The 21,839-nt window shown below is 56.1% G+C and overlaps 1 protein-coding gene across 2 annotated transcripts in view; it reads right to left on the minus strand.

Moving 5' to 3' along the window:
- The window catches only part of LOC117880224 (transmembrane protein 150A-like), a 40,189-nt gene extending 22,335 nt beyond the window's left edge, over nt 1–17,854 (minus strand). For both annotated transcript variants that reach the window (XM_034776181.1, XM_034776180.1), the window contains exons 1-2: nt 17,272–17,854; nt 10,910–10,957 (exon numbers count right to left, since the gene is read on the minus strand). In XM_034776181.1, coding sequence (XP_034632072.1) covers nt 10,910–10,957; nt 17,272–17,336 — 113 coding nt within the window. In that variant the 5' untranslated portion in view covers nt 17,337–17,854. The remainder of the gene's footprint in view (nt 1–10,909; nt 10,958–17,271) is intronic.
- Between the last annotated feature and the right edge of the window lie 3,985 nt (nt 17,855–21,839).

Raw genomic sequence — 21,839 nt, forward strand, 5'->3', positions numbered from 1 at the left:
CGCCAGCGCGCTTTTAAACATCCAAATGCACATTCTACCACCATTCGGCACTTGCTCAGCCTATAGTTGAACAACTCCTGACTACTGTCCAGGCTGCCTGTGTACAGCTTCATGAGCCATGGCATTAAGGGGTAGGCTGGGTCCCCAAGGATAACTATAGGCATTTCAACATCCCCAATGGTTATTTTCTGGTCCGGGAAGAAAGTCCCTTCCTCCAGCTTTTGAAACAGACCAGAGTTCCTGAAGACGCGAGCCTCATGTACCTTTCCCGGCCATCCCACGTTGATGTTAGTGAAAAGTCCCTTGTGATCCACCAGGGCCTGCAGCAGCATTGAAAAGTACCCCTTGCGGTTTATGTACTCGGTGGCTTGGTGCTCCAGTGACAAGATAGGGATATGGGTTCTGTCTATCGCCCCACCACAGTTTGGGAATCCCATTGCAGCAAAGCCATCCACTATGACCTGCACATTTCCCAGAGTCACTACCCTTGATATCAGCAGGTCTTTGATTGCGTTGGCTACTTGGATCACAGCAGCCCCCACAGTAGATTTGCCCACTCCAAATTGATTCCCGACTGACCGGTAGCTGTCTGGCGTTGCAAGCTTCCACAGGGCTATCGCCACTCGCGTCTCAACTGTGAGGGCTTCTCTCATCCTGGTATTCTGGCGCTTCAGGGCAGGGGAAAGCAAGTCACAAAGTTCCATGAAAGTGCGCTTACGCATGCAAAAGTTTCGCAGCCACTGGGAATCGTCCCACACCTGCAACACAATGCGGTCCCACCAGTCTGTGCTTGTTTCCCGGGCCCAGAATTGGTATTCCATGCCATGAACCTCCCCCAGTAACACCATGATTTGCACATTGCTGGGGCCTGTACTTTGTGAGAGGTCTATGTCCATGTCAATTTCCTCATCACTCTCGTCGCCGCGCTGCAATCGCCTCCTCACCTGGTTTTGCTTTGGCATGTTCTGGCTCTGCATATACTCCAGGACAATGCGCGTGGTGTTCATAGTGCTCATAATTGCTGCGGTGATCTGAGTGGGCTCCATGATCCCAGTGCTATGGCGTCTGGGCTGAAAAAAAGCGCGAAACTATTGTCTGACGGAGGGAGGGAGGGGTGAGTGATGACATGGCTTATAGGGAATTAAAATCAACAAAGGTGGCTGTGCATCAGGGAGAAACACAAACAACTGTCACACAGAATGCCCCCCCCCCCCCGAAAGATTGAACTCAAAACCCTGGGTTTAGCAGGCCGTTGATTTCACGGAGGGAGGGGGAAGCAAATGAATACAGAACAAATCTGGTCCATCTATCTTTTACATCTTAGGATGGCAGCAGACGGTGCAGCATAACTGATAGCCATCGGCATCTTCTGGGTGCTTGGCAGAAGATGCTGTATTACGATTGCTAGCCATCATCGTCAAGACGGTTCAATAGGACTGCCGGCAGGACTGAGTCTCCAGGAGAGAAAATATGTCTGCCCAGGTGCCTCTGACCGAACTCACTGAGGAATACGACGATGATGGATACCAGTCATAATACACCATCTACTGCCAAAAGGCAATTAGCTGCTGCTGTGTAGCAATGCAGTACCACGTCTGCCGGCACCCAGATGACATATGGTGACGGTGAGCTGGGCTCCATGCTTGCCGTGGTATGTTGTCTGCACAGGTAGCCCAGGTAAAAAGGCGCGAATCGATGGTCTGCCGTTGCTCTGATGGAGGGGGAGGGGCCTGACGACGTACCTAGAACCCCCCGTGACACTGTTTTTGCATCATCAGGCATTGGGATCTCAACCTAGAATTCCAGTGGGCAGCGGAGACTTCGGGAACTGTGGGATAGCTACCCACAGTGCAACGCTCCGGAAGTCGACGCTAGCCTCGGTACTGTGGACGCGGTCCACCGACGTAATGTACTTAGAGCATTTTATGTGGGGACACACACAATCGACTGTATAAAACCGATTTCTATAAAACCGGCTTCTATAAATTCGACCTAATTTTGTAGTGTTGACATACCCTAAGAGGATTTACAGATACAGCCTCTCTGTGCAGGCAGGGAGGAGTCACACATGGCTTTTTGCAACCAGTGGGTCTATTGCCCCTTGATGGAAACCGGAGCAAGAGGCCAGGGCCAAGGGCAAGTCCTGAGTCAAGCTCTGCATCGCAGAGAAAAGAAAGGCCAGGATAACAGGCAGAAAAATCGCTCAGAGAGCCAGACGCGATCAGAGGGAGCTGTGGGGAAGTGCCAGGATGGAACACAAGCCAAGGGGCCAGGCCAAACCCGGGGCAGGATTTATAGCTTTGGCCAATCAGCCAATCAGCAGTCGCTGTCGGCAAGGGACCAGAACGGCCAGGTCAACGTGCAGAGCTGGGAAACCCCCTGAACATAAAACCGGAAGGAACCTCGTGGGCAGCAAGTCCAGTCCCAGCCCCCACACTGCCATCGCGAGGAGAGGACGAGTGGCCTCCCTGAAATCAGACAGATGACGAGCACAGCTGCCACTTCTCAGCCGGCCCCAGCCCCAGGAATGCCTGTGAACAGCAATGGCCACAGCCCCAATTCCTGGGCATTGTTACAGACCCTCCAGGGGAACTTGGAACCACCTGACCTCCTCAAATGGGCCCCCAAATGCTGCGCTCTCACCCTCAACATGGTCCCAGGTGGGCAGAGGGACGGCTGTCAAGTGGGGGAATCTATACAGCTCTCAAATGCTGGAGCAGACGGGCATGCACACACCCCTCCACGGGCGAGCTGCTTTCCCGTGGGTCCTGTCTTCACGTGGCAGGGCACACACATGGCCCGGGAAGATCTGCAGAAGCAGTGGGGCGAGGAAGGAAGGAAGGGAGCCCACACCTCTTCCCATTTGACCTACTGAGGCCCCTCCCAACTGCTCCAGACAGACAGTCTGTGTGTGCAGTGGAGCAGTAGCTGCGCGGGTCCCAGGTCTCCATGTGGCAGCCAGTAGAGAAAGCCAGCCCTGCCAGTGCTGCCTCTAGGAGAGCCATGCATGGCAGGGTTCAGATACCTGCTGCTGTGCGTGAAGCTCGTCAGACTCGCAGGGTTGGCTCAGGCTGCTCTCTCATGTGGCTGCTGAGTTTCCATTGGCAAAGGTGATGGTTTCTCCAGGTCCTCCTAAACAGCTAATGCTGACTCCCAGGGATTTCCTGGCCCCCGTGCCTCCTCCCCACCCCCTCTGAGTGTGGGGCAGATGCACAGGAGAGGCTGTGCGCGCAGGGCAGCCACTGGGACCCATGAGCTGCCCAAGGTAAAAACTGACTGCATGTCATCACACAGAATGAGCTGGTGCTGAGACAGCCTCCCACGCTGCCAAATTCTGCCATGGCAAAGCATCAGAAACCCCATCCCACAACAACGGCGCAGACACCTGGTGACCCTGTCCCCTCCGCTACAGCGCAGCTGCCCGGCAACCGCGACCCTGACCCCTCCGCTACAGCATAGCTACCACACTACCCCAATCCCCTCCGCAACAGCGCAGCCACCCAGCGACCCCAACCCCTCTGCTACAGTGCAGCCGCCCGGCAACCCCAACCCCTCCGCTACAGCGCAGCCGCCCGGCAACCCCGACCCCTCCGCTACAGCGCAGCCGCCCGGCAACCCCGACCCCTCCGCTACAGCGCAGCCGCCCGGCAACCCCAACCCCTCCGCTACAGCGCAGCCGCCCGGCGACTCCGACCCCTCCGCTACAGCGCAGCCGCCCAGCGACCCCGACCCCTCCGCTACAGCGCAGCCGCCCAGCGACTCCGACCCCTCCGCTACAGCGCAGCCGCCCAGCGACTCCGACCCCTCCGCTACAGCGCAGCCGCCCAGCGACTCCGACCCCTCCGCTACAGCGCAGCCGCCCAGCGACCCCGACCCCTCCGCTACAGCGCAGCCGCCCGGCAACCCTGTTCCTCTCCGCCACAGCACAACTGCCCGGCAACCCCGTTCCCTTCTGCAACAGCGCAGCTACCATATGACACTGTTCCCCTCCACCACAGCACAGCTACCCGGCAACCCCGTTCCTCTTCGCAACAGAGCAGCCACTACACAACTCCATCCCTCCCGCTACAGCACAACCACCACACGATCCCGTCCCCTCCACAACAGCACAGCCACCACACGACCCCGTCCCTCCCACTACAGCACAGCCACCACATGACTCCGTCCTCTCTGCAACAGTGCAGCCACCACACGACCCCGTTCCCCTCCGCCACAGTACAGCCACCACATGACCCTGTTCCCCTCCACTATGGCGCAGCCACCACACGATTCCGTCCTTCCTGCTACAGTGCAGCTATCCAGTGACCGCGTCCCCTGCGCTACAGCACAGCTGCCTGGCAACCCCGTTCCCCTCCACAACAGCGTAGCCACCACATGACTCCGTTCCCCTCCACCACAACACAGCCGCCACACGACCCCGTCCCCTCCGCAACAGCATAGCCACCATTCGACCCCGTTCCCCTCTGCCACAGCACAGCCACCACGTAACTCCATCCCTCCCGCTACAGCGCAGCTGCCCAGTGACCCTGTCCCCTCCACTTACAGCACAGCCACCACATGACCCTGTCCCCTGTGCTACAGTACAGCCACCACAAGACCCTGTTCCCCTCCGCTACGGCGCAGCCACCACACGACCTTGTCCCCTGCACTACAGTACAGCCGCCCGGCGACCCCATTCCCCTCTGCAACAGAGCAGCCACTCTGCTCCTCTACAGGGCTGCCCTTCGAGCACAGGAATCCGTTGGCTCCAGGGCAGAAAGGGCCAATTGCCCCCGGGTGGGAAAGGAACCAGCCTGCCCCTAGTTCTGCCACGACAAACCAGCCAGACGCAGCAGCAGACGCAGAGGCCAGGCCAGCGGGTCCTGCAGAACCTGTTAACAATCCTTTCAGCCCAGTGCCTTGGCAGGCAAAACAACACATGGAGCAGAGAAGGCCCTGGGTCCTCTGAGCCAAATCCAAGCCAACCTGGACAGGCCCTGGGCTCCTGTGCTGCCCTGTCCCCTCCAGGAACTGAGCCAGGGACCCCAGCTCCTCTGCCATCTCTCATCAGACAGATCGCCCCAAGCCAGTCGCCAGCACTGAGACCTCACAGCAGGCCCTAGGGACGGAGGAGAGCTGGCCAGGCCAGTGCAAGGAGGAGAGACTTCCAGAGTTGCAGGAAGGCTGGGCTGTACGAGGTCTCTTCCCTTGGAATCAGTTGTGCCCCCATGCCAAGGAGGCACTGTCCTGTTGGAGGAGGCAGTGCCCACAGTAAAGAGCCTACGCGGCATCCAGGCGAGTTGGGGCATTAATCCCACACACCTGGCCAAAGGCCACCTGGGTGGTTACATCTTGCTGCTTCTGTTCTCCCTGGATTGTTCAGCTGGACGTGGTAGCATTCTTCACGTCCTGTCCTAAAACTGTCACTGTGCACTGTGAAACAGCTCTCATGCTCCACCCCAGAGAAGGCTTCAGATGAATAACCACTGCTTACATTGACACAAATCTTGTTGGGAAGCTGTTCAGGTTGCTATGTGTATGTGTACACACACACACACACACACACGGAAATGGAAAGTTAACCCACCTAACAGCACATACCCTCTCCTCCTGCATCCCCCACCATTCCCACAACTACTGGACACCACAGCCCATCCATGTTAACCTTAACTCTGCCCTTTCCTGCCCTCTGCACACACCCCTCAAACAGGTTATCCCCCCATCCCCTAGTGCTGGCAGTTGTGGATGTTGGCTGCAGCAGTGGGTTGTTGGCAGCAGCAGTGGGTTGTTGGCAGCAGGCAGCTTGGTAAAGGGTTGTGTGCAGAAGGGAGTGATGAAGGACTGGCATCCCCAGGGAAACACGTTCCAGCCCAGAGATGGCTGCAGGGGAGCCATTCATGTGTCTTACCAGCAAGGGATGCAGGGAGAGACAGTCACACCTCTAACATTCCATACTTACACAGCCCTTGTATGATCAAAGCATTATACAGACATTATTCACCCTCCCGACACCCCTGGCAGTAGGAGAGTGCTATTATCCCCATTGCACAGATGGAGAAACTGAGTCACAGAGCACGGACATGACTTGCTCAAGGTCACCCAGGGAGTTGGTGGAAGGGCTGGGAGTACAGCTCTGGACAACCCTGACTTATGACCCTTGGCTCATTAATCCAGGCAAAGCAGGAGAGGTGGGGAGGGGAGAGAAGGTGTGGGGGACAGAGCAGGAACCCATCTGTCTGGGTGGGATGGGGTTAGACTGGCTGCTCAGGGTGGAAAGAGCAGGTCTGTGGGGGAAGTGGGGGGTATGGGCAGAAGCGTTACCTCAGGGAGCTTCATCCATTTTCAGGAAGCTCAGTGCTTGGACAGGCCTCCAGACAGGGTGATGGGGAGGGCTCCAGCAGAGCAGGGGTGGGAGAGGAAGGGAGGGGTAGGAATTCCCTGAACATGCACTGCTGTCCTCCCCTGCCTGCTGCAAAGGGACAGAACCCCCTGCAGCCAGGCTCCTGGCAGCCCAGAGCCCTGGGAACCTGCCCCAAAGCCCCCTCCCCTCATCTGCTGACAGAACGGGGCAAAACATCTCCTCCCAGTCTCAAGGGGAAGTGGCGCTGCTCAGGCTGCTCACAGGCCCCCCGGGGCCCAGCGGATCCACCTCCCTCCCACCCCAGGTTGCTGCTCCCCATCTGGCTCCTGTGCTAAATGGTCATGACAGATTTCTATAGCGTCCTTCAGGCTGGACTCCCAAAGCACCCAGCAACAAACCCACCAGAAACTGCATGCTGGAGCTGCTGCAGCCACCTCTGGGCCAGAGCCTGAGAGCTGTTCAGCAGCACACAGCACCACTGCACAGCCATTGAGGATGGAAAATGGAGAAAGCCACCATGGCCAAGTGACCATGCAGGTGGTTGACGGAACACAGCTACCAAAGCCGAGATCCCAATTTCTCCAGAAAAAGGGTGGGGGGAGGGGCGGGTTCATGTCCACAATGGACAAGCGGCTGGGTTTTAGGTCCCAGCTGAAAGTGCCCCTAGTACCACGTTTGGACACTGGTTCTGTACTGACTCAGGAAACAGCAGCAATTCCTGCATCACCTGAGCCGGCCCTGCAGGTCTCCCAACCAGGTACCAAACAGGCTGGGAGACCCGTCAGGATCCTGGCCTGGGGGGGGGGTTGGCTCCTGGCTCTGTCCGGCTCAGAGTGTGCCTTTGCCCTCTCCACTGCCTCTTCCGTGCTCACTCCCAGGGCCCTGCCACCCAGCAGGGAGGCTCAAAGCATAGGCTTGCCAAATCCGGCTGGGCAAAGGGCAGTTCGTTGCCACTGATTTGCACAGCTCTGCCTGCAGATGGCCTGAAACAAGGCTATAGTGTAGAGAGCCCCGGCTACTCTCCCAGGCCCTCCTTTCTGCAAATGGCCCCGGCTACTCCCCCAGGCCCTCCTTTCTGCAAATGGAGTTGGAGTGGCTTAGCAAAGTGCCTGTCACAGCAGGACTCCCAGAGGCTGTCCAGTACTCCTGACCCACCAGAGCTGCCTCTCAGAGCTGCAGGGCTAAGGCTGGATTGGGGCAGGGGGTCCCAGAGGGTGACCAGAAAGCAAATGTGAAAAATCGGGACAGGGGGTAGGGAGTAATAGGAGTCTATATAAGATAAAGACCCAAAAATTGGGACTGTCCCTATAAAATCGGGACATCTGGTCACCCTAGGTCCCAGAGGGCTGCAGGCTCAGGCCTCTTCCCTCACCGTCAGACAGAAGTGATGTGTGAGCTGCTCCGAGCTTGGCCAGGGAACGCAGCAGCACCACCCTGGGAGATGGGCCAGGAATGCAGGAGCTGGCGAGGTGGCTGGGGGCCTTGGTCAATTGCTTACTCAGCTAACAGTTCCCTCTCTGCCTGCCAGCCATCCCAGGGAGGCACCGCTCTCCCCTCAGCCCAGCGGGAGCTGAGTGTGGCAGATATTTACCTGCAGATCCCAGCCACCGTAGGGCTCCTGGCATGGAAACAGCTTGGAGGCACGGGGCTGTCCCTCAGGCCAGGCCATATGACGGGCTCCAGCTGGAGGCAGGACCATGCCCCCGAGCTCTCTCCCAGACTTGGGGGGGTGGGGGAGCCAGGGAGGGAGGAAGCTGGGACAGGGCCCGCCAGACCCCTACAAAGATCTGAACTCAGGTCACTTCCCACTTTGATCGAATTCCGCTGTAACACTTTCAGGCACTCCGCTCATCCGCTGCACAACCCTCTCCCCCTGGGCACCCACCCCCAGCCCTTCCCTGGCAGACAGACAAGCACCCTCCCATACGGGCGTACACCCAACATTCACACACACATGTACTACAGCCACAGCTCCGCAAACCCCAGCAGCACCGACACCGCCCACTCAGGGCTCTATAGGCACAATGGGCCTCTAACCCGTGTCTTCCAGCTCCAGAAACACAGGTCCTAGGCATGTAAGTTGGAGGTCTAGGTCACACAGACAGCTAAGCAGTTTAGATTCTCCCTGGTAGATGGCAGTAGACCACTACGGCTGGGATTTCAACAGAACCACAGGGTGTCTGGCACCCAGTTCCCTTAGGACCAGGTTCCCAGCCTAAAATTCCATCTGACCTTACAGATGGAGGCCTCCTTCTCAGCTCCATAATTAAGGCTGAGTTTCACAGTTAAAAGAAGATGTTGTCTTTGCTAGGCATAAATAAAAACAAAGGCTGGTGATTCTCAGAACTCCCCCGTGTACTAGAGAGCTCAATCTCTGCCTTACCGGTGAGTTACAACTGAATCTGTTTGGTAATCACAGAGTTAAAAAGGACTTCCCTTGGAAAGATTAGAACTGGCATTTTTTCAGACCCTTCTCGTTTCCATGTGGCTCTGTTTTCCAGCCATGAAACCTCAGAGACAGGGAGCTAAGCAGTCTCTCCTGCATAGGTTTGGGTTTGTTTTTTCAAAATTAAAACCAAGTTCTTTAGCATTACTCATCGTCAGCATTCTGTTTATGCTATGAAGCCAATGGAGAAAAATGCGTTTGTCTGAAGACAAAATAAAATATTCTGCAGGAAATGGCAGTGTATATTTTTTTTCCTTGCACCAAGAGCTGTGTACACCAGCCAGAATACACTAACCCGTCACTTCTACATCTGAGCTCTTTACGAGACACGGCAAAGCCAAAAACCATTCAGAAAAATGTCCAAAAACGAGCCAATTTTCTAATCCCCACCTCTCCCGGACACCTGGTCCGATCTGTCCATAACTTTCCAGAAAGGTCGACCCTCTGCTAAGATCTGCCAGGAGAAGCTGCAAGGTCGGTTTGGTTTTGGCAAAGTTGGGGGAGGGGTACGTTCAGCCTCAACAGAGCAAAGTAGCGAGTTCCAACCTTTTCCATGGAGACTCACACCCCTCTACGATTCCCTTAACTGCTTATTGGCAGACTTTTTCATGTTCTGGGGCGTTTGAGTGGAAACCTTTTAACAAGGGTTACATTATTTACTGGAGCCGCCTTACTCACATATTGACCATGTTCTGGTGGGGGGCTTTATATAGCACCCGTCACACGGCCAGATCCTAAAGGGCTTTGAACGCTCGAGGCTCATCCTGCAGGCTCCTAACACACGTGACTAGCTTTACTCATATCGGCAGCTCCCTTGAAGCCAGGGGCCTGCTGACACCAATCAGGTTACTCAAGGGCGGAAAGGTTTGCAGGACTAAGCCCTTAATGAATGAGCTCTACGCTAGGCTTGCCTTGCCCTGCCAATGAGCCACAGAAGGTGACTTTCACAGCAAGGGGCGGCGCCGCCCCACAGGTCAGGGGAGGAAGTGACGTGTACCACGTTTCATTGCAATGGCAGGGGGAGGTGGAGTGTAGTGGGCCAAGACCCCCAAAATAACACCCTACAACACAGCGCCCCCTAGTGCCATGCTGGAGCATGGCTTCAATACCACAGCTGAAGAGGGCCACCTCCTGAGTCAGCAACACTACTTGCTGCTGAACATAGGCCTTTGCTGGAGGTCCCCCATCCATGTACTGCCTGGGCCTGACCCTGCTTAGCTGCTGAGATTGGTTAGGATTGTAACCCATCGGGCTCTGGCTTCTCTACAGTCTGTCTCTGCCCAGCATGTGAACGATCCACCAATCCCGCCCTCTCCATACCCCACCTCCCAGAGTCAGAGGGCCTGGGCTGGGGTGTACTGGTGAACAGAGGACCTTAGCGAACCGGAGCCATGTCTAAAGGACAATCTGGGACTGGATGTGGGGAACAGGCCCTCTGTGAAGACATGCCATGGAGGGGAACATACTGGGCCCCGCAATCAACAGGACACCAGCCTCCAGCCCTAGCAGCCCCCCCCACACTACTCCACCACCAGGCTGCGATGCTGGTATTTGGGGCCAGCTCTGGTAACCAGGAGCTGATCCACACGAAATGACAAGGACCAAGAAGGACCTGGAGTTTCCCCATCACCCGTCTAACCTGATCAGCAACCGCTTTCCCTTTGATTTGCTGGGCAAGGCCAGCCTTGGCCGGAACTAGGTCGGAAACAGAATGCCTATGTGCGGGCTGGGTCACTGACCTCAGCCCAACCCCCAGCAGCTAGGCCGTGGGGAGAGGTACTGTGTCGCCACATCCTCCCACACACCTGCCCACATGCAGGAGCGCCGCCAGCTTTTTTGCCGCCCTAGGCAGCGGAAGGTCCTGCCCCCGAAATGCCGACGATGACTGGGGCGGCCGAAGATCCGGCCGCCGCGGTCACCGCCCCCCAAATGTTAGCGCCCTAGGAGACCGCCTAGGTCGCCTAATGGGTTGCGCCGGCCCTGCCCGCATGGCCTTGTGTCTCGGTGCCAGCACAGGCCTTTCCACCCTGCTCAGAGAAGGACCTGCCACGACAGGCTCCGCAGCCAGTTGGTGGGGACCCCCTCTCAGCCAACAAAGGTCCCATCCCACCAGGGCTACTTACCAGTTGTGGACTGGGCAGATGTGGTTGTTGGAGAGCGCCATGGCATACCTATAGGAGAGAGAAGAATGCCTGGGTTAGTTCAACCTTCGATCCTCACTAGATCACCCCACCCACACCCCTTCCAGCCCATCACGCCACACCCCCAGCAGCACTTCCTCAGGGAGATGAACAGACTCAGGGCAGCAGCCACAGGCAGACTCTGGGAGCGTCTCCCAGAGCAACTGAGCGGCACTGGAATGCTCTAGCTCGGAGAGTGACCCCACGCTCCCAGCCGAGATTTACACAGCCTATTGATCGAGACTGAGGGAAGAGGGCTGGATCCGTGAAGAGCTCGGATTGATTCCCACTGCCCCTAGGACCTTCAGGGGGGAGGGGGATTGCTACATTAAGAGGATCACCCTCCATGCAGGTCAGTGTGTCACTCCCGATGGGTGTTAGGAGAAGGCAGCACTGTAATAACTAGGCTGGACGACATGAGCTCGAATTCACTGAGCAGCAGAGGAACAGGCCAGGGAGAACCTGATCTCAGCTGTATGCCCCAGGGTGGGGACGCCAGGCCAGAGCACCTGAATCGGTATCTGGTCACAGCATCTCCCTGGCTCCAGCAAGGAGCCTGCACAGCTACCCTGAGAGCCACCCAATGGTCTCACCTGCAGTTCACCACCCGCCAAACCATCACTGCTGCATTTCCCTGTTGCAGGAGGACCATGGAAAGCCCCGGAAAGCAGAGTCTAGTCTAGCCACTGTGGTGCTGAATAGGAGAGTTCTAGCAGAGGGGTGCCTATCCCTACTGCCATCTAGATCCCGCAGAGCGGCACAGGGACCCTCCTGCTCCCAGCCCCCAGGAATCTCTGGTACCCAGCAGCGTTCTCCCCAGGCTTGCCCCCCACAACACACCCACTCACCAGGGCTTGTGCTCTCCCCAGCATTTCTGTCTCTTTCCCCTGAGATCCTCCTGGCTCCCTTCATTTCCAGGGGCAAATCCCCTCCATTCCCTGCAGACTAGATTGGGGAGCAAAACTCTCCATCTCATGCAGCCCCCAGGGTTCTCTGCCCTCTTTGCACAGTCACTCCCCGACCTCGGTCTAGACTGTTTCCCAAGCACCAAGGGGCATCTCCTGGCAGCAGCTGGCACACACCCAAACACATTCTCCCTCTGACCCCATGCTGCCCGCCGCCTCCTCCAGGCCGAGCGTCGGTCCCCCACTGCCATGGAACCTCCAGGCCCTAGCGCTCCAGCCTCCTGCCCAAAGCAGGAATCTCCGGCTGTTTCAGCTGGCCAGACTCCTCTAGGGAAAGGGCTCAGTGTGTCCCTCTCACATGCACAGTCCAGTCCTCCAAACACACCCTCCCGCACCTCGGTGACACCCACAAACACAGGGAGAGAGAGGATTCATTCACAGGCACGTCAAGCTGCATTTACAGATGGCTGCCCCTTGGGATCCAGGGCTGGCTGCTAGACAGCGCTGGGCAGCTGGGCTTGGATCACAAATTAGCCACGCGGCTCATTAAAGGCAGGAGTGTCAATCACTCAGAACTCAGTGGCTGCCAAGGTAGCCAAGCCCAGTTACAGTGATGGGTCTAAGAAGGTTGCCCAGGAGGGACAGGTGGCAGCTTGGTTCATGTGCCTTTCCCAGGGGTTGGCCGGGATGATGGAGAGACTGAACAGTCAGACAAGCAGGCACTGGGCCGAATGCTGCTCAGGGCTGTGCTACTCCTCACTGGCCTCTTGGAGGCGCTAGGGCGCAGGCCCGCAGTCCTTGTGTATTCCCAACGCCTGCTGATGTTGGGGGCACAAAGATGCAGGATCAGGGTCTCCCTGGGGTAGCGCATTAGTGACCAGCGCAGGGGACCAGGGCTCAGGTCTCCTACTCTCTTACCAACTCTGAGGGATCTTGGGATAATCACTTAGCCTCAGTATGCAGCTGCAGAATGGTTAATACTTCCCGGAAGGCACAAGGCCTAATGGTTAGCGTCTAACATGCTCCAAAGCCCTGGGGAGGGGGGGAGGAGGCAGGCTGGTGGTTCTCCACGATCTCTTTGCGCTGACCCTTCTGTACCAGCTCCCGCTTCGAGAAGGGCAGCTTGGTGCTTGGCTGGCCCTAGAGCATCGGGCGGATCCTGCCCTGGGCTGGCTCCAATTGTGGGCAGCTGCTGACGCTAACGATGACCAACACCCGTTAAAAATAGGCACAAGCACCAGTAAGAAACCTCTCTAGTTACCACGGTGGCCACGTAACATCCCGGGGTACTAGGGGCGTTGTACAGACAGCCAGGCCTGAGGACAGCGCTGCTGGGACACCCACAGGCAGGGCACCGCTGCCTGGCGTACCTCACTTGAGGTGCAATTCCATAGGGCTACAGGGTCCCAACCTCGCCCCAGGGGCTGCTGTTAACCCTTAGCACCCCGCTAACTCCCTCCCTGCTCCCAGAACAGGCATCAGCAGCAGCTCATCCCAATGCACCCACCACAAGCCCAGCTGGGGTAGCGTAACTAAGCAGGCATATCACCCAGACCTTCCGGCCCTGCCCCTCCAGCGCACAAACCGCCGTTTCTCCTCCAGTTTCTTTATATCACACACACACTCCCGCCTAGCTCTCCCACAGGATCTTCCTGTCCTGTCCCTCTGCCGGACTCGCTGATGTGCACAAGCTGGGGTCTGTCAGCAGAGCAGCCAGCTCAGCGTGACAGGTGACAATGCCAGAGGTGCAGAGAACCTGGCTGGATTTTCCCATCCCGGGGCATCTGTAGCATTGGCATTTCGAGGGCTTCTTCCAACCGGCACAGCGACCCCGTCAGGCGTGGAAGCCACTGTCACTGCACGGTGCCGAAGCCATCTGGAGAGAGCAGCACTCAATGCATTTCTGCTCCCCTTCTATGACCCTCTGGGTGCAGCGGTTGCTACAGCAGCCAGAGGCAGCTTTAGCCAAGGCAGCTCCTCTGGGGGTATTTGGCCCATGAGAATCAGCCCTGAGGACACAGCCAGGGACTACGCACATCTGAGGGAAGGGCTTGGAGAAAGGGAGCCTCAAGGGAGCTGTCCAGAGAGGACTCCAGGTAAGGCTCTGCCCTGAAGAGGGGCTGTCAAGGTGCCATTGGGGAGTCCTCTCCACGGGTCCGTCTGCACTGCAATCGGCAGACATACCTGAGCTGGCTTTCAACTAGCCAGACCAAAGCTAGCTCCAGGAACGATAGCAGTGAAGCTGATCATTACTCCTGAGTCACAAGGGGCAGACACTGCCACTGTTACTCCAGCGAGTAGATCTAACTAGATCCCAACTAGCTGAGGTACGTCCACACTTGCTGCAATCCCACATGCCCGGCTGGAGTTCACACATACTCTCAGTGGCTCCAGGCCACCTGGGGCCAGTTCACAAGGCCATGACATCCCAGTGCTGAAAACTCCCCCTGGGCTCTGCAAACCACCACCAGCCCCCAGGCTCTGTGCTCCCTGCATCGCCGGGACAAGGTTCTGCCAGCGATGCAGGAATCGGACATGCCTCCAGATCTCGTGCTCTCACCTGCGCTGGATCTGCAGAGCTGGCCGGAGTAATCAGCAGCCCTGAGGCTGGAGCCACACGAGAAACAGGTCTGCTCAGCACCCAGGGGCTGTTTGTCCACAGTAGGAGCAACCTTGGGCAGCGAAGGCCCCAGGTTGACACTTACTGCCAAGAGCAAGAGCTGCAGCCTCCCCTTCATTTCAGTTTCAGCAGCAGCCAGCTGGGCAGTCCTGTGGGTGGGAGGAACTACGTTGTCCCCTCTTATACATATGGGCAGGTGAATGGCACTGAAGACCCTTCACCAGGGAACATTCATTGGAGGCCTAGTTTATTTACAAGGGTCACTTAGGCAGGATGACTGATGCACTAGCGTCATTACTGACCAGATCCATGCTGTTTTATAGGGCTAGGAAGCCAGCAGCCCATGGATGACACCTGAGCCCCTACAGGAGAGGTTGTGGGTGGAGGCATGCAGAGGTCCTAGGTGAACACACAAGGCTGTGGATGCATGTCAGGGGGAGGATGTGTAAGGAACTGAGAACACTGCATGTTTCTGTCCTGTCTTCAATGCGGGTCAGGCCAATTGGCCTGGCCGGAAAGGCCCCACAGGATCCAGTTTTGGATATTGCACTCCTGGACTAGGAGTTATTGGACTAGGATTATTAATACAATTCTAGCGTAGCAGCATTGCAGAAGTCAGAGAACTCCGAGATGCTACATGTTGGCCATCTCAGCTAGCCAGATGCCTGAATTCAGTAGCGTGTACAGGAAGCAGCTTTATCCATGGCAAGTCACTTAAAGCACAGCGATGTAGGAACCTAGGCATTCCCAGACTGGATCGGACCAACAGTCCATCTAGCCCAGTAATCCTGTCTCCTGTCCAGCTGCAACAAAGGAAGATAAAGACACCACACCACACACCTGAAACCTCACTTTAGTTTCCAGATGGTGGCAGGGGGTTCATTATCCTCACTCTGGAGTTTGCTGCATTTTCTTCAACTTTGCATCAATCCACAAAGCTGCCAGGCCTCCCAGGAACCCAGAGCATTTGAGACAGAGTTAATTCAGGGTTAATTCAGAGTGGCTCCAATACCAGCAGGGTCACGGGGGCCGAAAGGCTCCAACAATGGGTAATGATAAAAGGCAACCGAGAAGTGGCCTGTTTGATTCCACAGCTTCAGCACAAGGCAGCTACTAATGGTTGGGGAAGACGGGAAATCAGGAGCCCCAACGAAGACAAAGAGACGACACCAGACACCACTGAGAGACTTGGAGATTAGAAACATGGGCAAATAAACTGTGATTCAACTTCACATGGGGGGTGGGAGGGGGAAGCAGGAGAGTTGGGGAGAAGCTGAGGCGTGACACAGGACAGCAGATTAGGTGAGCTGGACAGCAAGAGAGATCAAAGCATCCTTGACTGGTAACCGAGCAGGGAGGCGACAGTCAGCGTCTGGCTTCAGGATGACCACGCCCAGAACATATCTTTCACTGACCCATTTGCAGGGAGCTCAGAGAAGAGCAGTAAAAATGAGCTGGAGCAATGGATTCAGGAGAAGGGATTAAACACGTCCGGCTTCGCAGAGCCACTAGGGAGGGGGATTGGAGTTTGAAAGTATGGGAGGAGAGTAAGGAGACGAGAAGAAGTGGAATTACTGGAATTACTTAGTGCAGTGAACGGGATGTAAAGGGAGCTCGGCTCAATTAAACTAGGAAAGGGGAAGGCTTGGCTACGCTCAAGAGAAAATTTCCTGGCAATGAGACATGTTATCCTCTGGGAATCCTCCCATGGGAAGAGGCGAAAGACCCATCGCCTGGGACCTTTCAAATTCGCCTTGGCAAGAATCCCGGGAAGTTCACGGCAGTGACTAGTCCTGCTTGGGGGAGGAGAGAGGGATGATTTAAAGAGGTATTCTCCATCTGTAATTCCTACCGGCACAACCCACAGCAGGCACAAGGTGTGGGTACATCGAACCTTCAGCATCTGCTGCTAAGCTTGCTACAGGGCTGGTGAGCCCGAGACACTGACATCTCCCCTAGCCCACGCCACCCCCTGACAAGGTGACCCAGAGCCTTGAGCTGTGCTTTCCAGCTAAGACACTGAAAGGAGCATAAGCCCTCTGCCCATCTCTTCATCAGCCCTTCCAATCCACCCACCTCTTCCCCTCCAGCCCATCTGCCTTGGGGCTCCCCTAGCCCAGCCCGATTTGCAGGATGGTGTCCCACCTGTAGCTTTCCCTGAGACCACAGTTGGCACTGAGCACCCATGGGGGGGCAGTGATGGGATGATTGCTGCCCAGGGCCCACTAGGGGGCAGTGATGGGGGGGGGATCAACAGGCAGCGTGTGTGGGTGGGAAATTACTGCCCAGAGCCTAGGCCCCCATGGAGGCAGCGATGGGGGGGGGGGGGAATCGCTGCCTAGGGCCCCATGGGGGCAGCGATGGGGGGCAATCGCTGGACATGGCTCGCTAGGAGGCGGTGATAGGGGGGTGGAGGAGAGAATTGCTGCCCAGGGCCCACATAGGGTGCAGTGATGGGGGAGGAATCACCAGGCAGTGATAGGGGAGAATCGCTGCCCTGAGCCCCGATGGGGTCAGTGATGGGGGGAATCGCTGCCCAGAGCCCAAGGCAGTGATGGGGGGGGAGGGTCGCTGGACGAGGCTCACTAGAGGAGAGGGGAGAATTGCTGCCCGGAGCCCAGGGCCCCTAATGGGGCAGTGATGGGGGAACTCGCTGGACAGGGCTCACTAGGTGCAGATACTGGGGAATCGCTGCCCGGAGCCCAGAGCCCCCATGGGGTCGCCGCCCCGGGCTGGGCTCCGGTGTCCGCGCTCCCTAGCGCCCCCTGCCCAGTACTTACACGATCCACATGCCGGTGATGGTGACGGCGGGCAGGGTGACGGGCAGGATCCCCCAGGCGGGCATTCTGGCCCCGGGCAGCCAGCAGCGGCCGGGGCGCGGGCCGGGGTCCAGGCGGGGCTCCCCGGGGGCTGCTCGTCTGAAGCTCGCCCAGAATCAGCCTCCCCATCGGCGGCCCGGCCCGGCACAGGAGCGGGACGGGGCTGCCTGTCTGCCCGGCCTCAGGGACCCGGCCGGGAGCGGGGCGCGATCAGCAGGAGCGCTAGAGCCCGCCCGAGTCGAACTCCACTTCCCCAGCGAGCAGCAAGCTCTGGGCCGGCGGGAGGAGCGACCCCGGCTCGGGACGGCCCCGCCCCTGCCCCAGCAGGCACGTGTGCGCGGCGCCGGCCTGGGAGCCCGGGGCGCTTCCCCCGCGGGGCAGGCCGGGTCCCCCTAGCCGGGCAAGCTCCACCTTGTCAGGAACCCTGGGCCCTCTCCGGGTGGGGCCCCTCGGTGGCTCTGGGCCGGGGGTACCTAGCATGGGCCCTGCAAAGTCACTGCCCTAGAGAAGGACCTGCGGCTGCTCTGGCTTCTGCCCCAGGAGGAACGTGGTATGTAAGCAGCTGACCCCCCAGCACTGTCCAAGCACTCCCTCTCCAGTGCACTGGAGGCAGGGCTGGGGTCCCCGCCGACCGGCCCAGCGCTCACAGCAAGCCAGCTGCGGGGGATGGAGCTGCTGGAGGGGGTCCAAGTCTGAGCAAGTTAGAGCAACAGGGAGCCGGCTCTCTCCAGCAGCAGCAGCTGTAGGCAGGGCCCTTTGTCTGTCTCCCACTTAGGGTGACCACATGAGAGGAAGAAAATATCGGGACACCTGGAGGTCCGCCGGCGGAGCCAAAAAAAAACCAAAACCGCGAAATATCGGGACAAACGCCGACATATCGGAGCGGCTGGTCACCCTACTCCCACTCAGCAGCTGGGCTCTTCTCTTGCCCAGCTTCTGGCTTGAGTAGAAACAGAGTCCCTAGCGGCAGGGCCTGCATTGCTGCCCTCGGCCAGCGTTTCTACTAGGGCCTGGCCCTGACCGGTAGTTATCTTCAGACAAAGCAGCTCTCAAGCCCTAAGGAGACAGGGTGGGGGAGAAGGGCTCTAGTACCAGCTCCTTCAGAAAGGTAGAGATAAGAACAGCTAATTGTAACACTACCGCTGTGAATAGCAGCAAGGCCCCGAAGGGTTTGTTTGTGGAAGCCTGCGTGGCAGCTCCTACTGTCCAGAGCTGCAGCCAGGTCCAGAAGCTTGAAGACTTTCCTGCCTGGGAGTTAAACTCAACCCTGCTGGCTACTCTGCAAGCCAGATAGGAAACCCTGTTCACTCACCAAGTGCACCTTCCCTTCCCTTGCAAATCTCAGCCTGCAGTGCTCCATTTCGATCAGTCCTCACCTCTGGCTACAGCTGTGTCTAGTGGGAGCCGGAGTCACTACACCCAGCCTTTCCACCTTGGAGCTGGAAACTGCTCTCTGCTCCATGCTGTGGTAAGTACATGGCAAGGGCGTGAGAGCTGCATGTGTGACCCCTGAGGCACTCCTGAGTCCATAAATGGTTCATCAGCCCAAATACCCTCTTTGATCAGAGCAGCTCAGATGCTCACTGAAGTAGTCCCTAACACCCCTGTCACTCAGGGAATTTCCCCTGTCCACGCTGACAGCGGAAGAGCCAGTCATGGCTGTGGTGAAGGTGGGAGCCACAGCTGGCAGTCAGACTCCTGGCCACATAGCAAAGCATTGGAGAGCGAAGGTGGGGGAGGTAGTATCTTTTATTACCCACCTTGTTTCTCTTTTATCCTGGACAACAAGGATACACCACCGCTGCACAGAGAGTAGTTGGTATTCTACATTGTGTAGCTGGAAACAAGTGGCTAAAAACCTTCTTCCCACAGCCCAAGCCAGGCCAGCGTAGGAGAAGCCACCCACTACAGAGGCACCTACCCCCTGGCCAAGGGATGACTTCACGAGTGGCCTGTTGGCTTCAAGTGAACTGTCAACACCGAGTCAATTGCAGGATTTAATTTCCATTGAGATACCTCAGGCTCCGGCTATAGCTGCCCTGAGGCAATACACCTTTAGGATGGAGGCTACTTGAATCAGAGTATTGCATGCTGAGAGTCGTAGGCTCTACAGGTCTCCTGCAGTTGAACATAACCACAGGCCGTTTAATTGAAGTCCATGGAGTGTATGGTCCCAAACAGCAAAATCAGCCTTAGCTATCACAGCTGCGTTCCCAGGCTTTCCAAACATCTCCTGCAGTCAACCACTAACCACAAGGAGGTTTGCACTAAGTATACTGTGCTCTTGAAACATCATTCCCATACTGCACGCAGGGGAGGGGCAGCTAGATCGGGCCCTCCCAGGATGAGAGAGAGAGGAGGCTTGGAAGCTTGTCTCTCTCACCAACAGAAGTTGGTCCAATAGGAGATAGTACCTCACCCACCTTGTCTTTCACCTACTATGTGAGCCCTGGGCTAAGGCTCCTGCCGCAGTTTGTCTCCAACAATGGACCATAGCTCTGAAACCCCCTCTGCTGGCAGCAGGCACTACTGCACAGACAAATAGCACATTGTTATCGTGCTACTAAGAACAATATACTCCAGTATGTTAGGGCTCCAGGGCTAATGACGCAGCTGCTGCTGGATGCAGCATCCTTTGTTAGGGATTAGGTTATTTACAAACAATGGGAAGAACAGTGTAAACCGAACAAGGCTGCTTTAGGATTGCTAAAGCTTTCATTTGCACACACAGGTGGTCTGAAAGAGATTGGGGCCAGATGTTCCAAGGAGGCTGAGCAGTGGGAGCTGCTGACCACATTTGAAAATTTGACCTCAGTTATAGTTCCAAAAGCGCTCACTTCTGGTCTTGTAACATCTAGGATTTTGGTATTAACTTTCCTCCCTCTAGCGGAGTGGCTAAGTTCAGTGACTAAACATCACTGGAGTTAAAGGGACACTTCCATTTCTTTTTACATGGATTTAATTTAAAAGTGACCAGCTAGGTTCGGGTTCTACAATTGCCCCTGAGTTCACAGGGCAGGTGTGTGGTTTGACAACCATGTTTTATCTTTTTAGGAGGAGTTCATTGCTTCTGTGGTAGTTTGAAAGGCCCATGCAGACAGGTGAAGCAGTAACGCTGACTACATGATGTGCTGTCAATCTAGATAAAACAAACTTTTTTTTACATGTTGCTTCCATTACAGGCATCTTAATTGTTACATGGAACAACAGTAGGTAAAAAAAAATTCCAAGTGTGATTTTTAGTGATCGTTTTAGCAACACTTTGTCAAGCATATGCAAAGAAGAAAAATAAAAGACCAATCCTAGCTGAAAGTATATGCTGACAGTTTGCTCCTCTTGTTGTACTGTACTCACCCTCTCCTCAGTGGCAGTAGATAGCACTACTGTTTGTCAAGTATCAGAGGGGTAGCCGTGTTAGTCTGAATCTGTAAAAAGCAACAGAGGGTCCTGTGGCACCTTTGAGACTAACAGAAGTACTGGGAGCATAAGCTTTCGTGGGTAAGAACCTCACAAGCTTATGCTCCCAGTACTTCTGTTAGTCTCAAGGGTGCCACAGGACCCTCTGTTGCTTACTACTGTTTGTGTGTGACTACAGTATGTATGTGCTGTCACAGTTCAGGGCAACTGCACCTGTATTTCCCCTCTATGGTTCAGCAAAGGCACCCACACTCAGCTCCCAACTCCCCTGGCTGTCACCTCTGGATAGCTCAGTGGTTTGAGCATTGGCCTGCTAAACCCAGGGTTGTGAGTTCAATCCTTGAGGGGGCCACTTGGAGAGCTGGGGCAAAATCAGTACTTGGTCCTGCCCAGTGAAGGCAGGGGGCTGGACTTGATGACCTTTGGTCCCTTCCAGTTCTAGGAGATGGGATATTTCCATTAATTTATTATTTTATCCCTCGCCCTTCTGACCAAGGGATCTCCAGGCTGAACAATTCCCTGCCTTCACTGTTATTCCCAGCAGAGACAGGCTGCCCCAGCAGTCCTACTTGCTTTCTCTTCAGAGACACGTAGCTGTGACTGCCCACAGTTCCAATTAGTACACAGCTCTTTTAATGGAACCCTATTTATTCTTAGGGTAGAAGCACTTCAGGGAAAACACAAAAATAATAAAAAGAACCTACACACATGCTAATAACCAGAGATCATCCCAACCCGAACATGGGCTCTGGTAGGAACAGTCCTGGGTTTTCTTGTGGTTTCAAGTTCATCACAGAACAAGCACCCAGTTTTACGGGTCTAGGCCCAGTCCTTCCCTAAAGACTAGGCCCCTCCGTGGACCAGGGGCCTTGTCTGTCTGTCGGATCAGGAAGACGACTGAGCCTGTTTAAAACCAGGCTATTTATCAGAAATACCATTCTTTGTCTGTTGGTCCCTGGAGAATGCAGTTTGAACTAGTATATGCAAACCTCTCCAGCTTCAAAGGGCTAATAACTGGAGGAATTACATTAGCAACCTGCTACTCAACAGCATGTACTCAATTACATTGTTAATACAATGGACCCCAAAGGTATTACACCTCATTCAATAAG

Source organism: Trachemys scripta, chromosome 7 (assembly GCF_013100865.1).
Source record: "Trachemys scripta elegans isolate TJP31775 chromosome 7, CAS_Tse_1.0, whole genome shotgun sequence".
Classification (NCBI taxonomy): Eukaryota; Metazoa; Chordata; order Testudines; family Emydidae; genus Trachemys; species Trachemys scripta.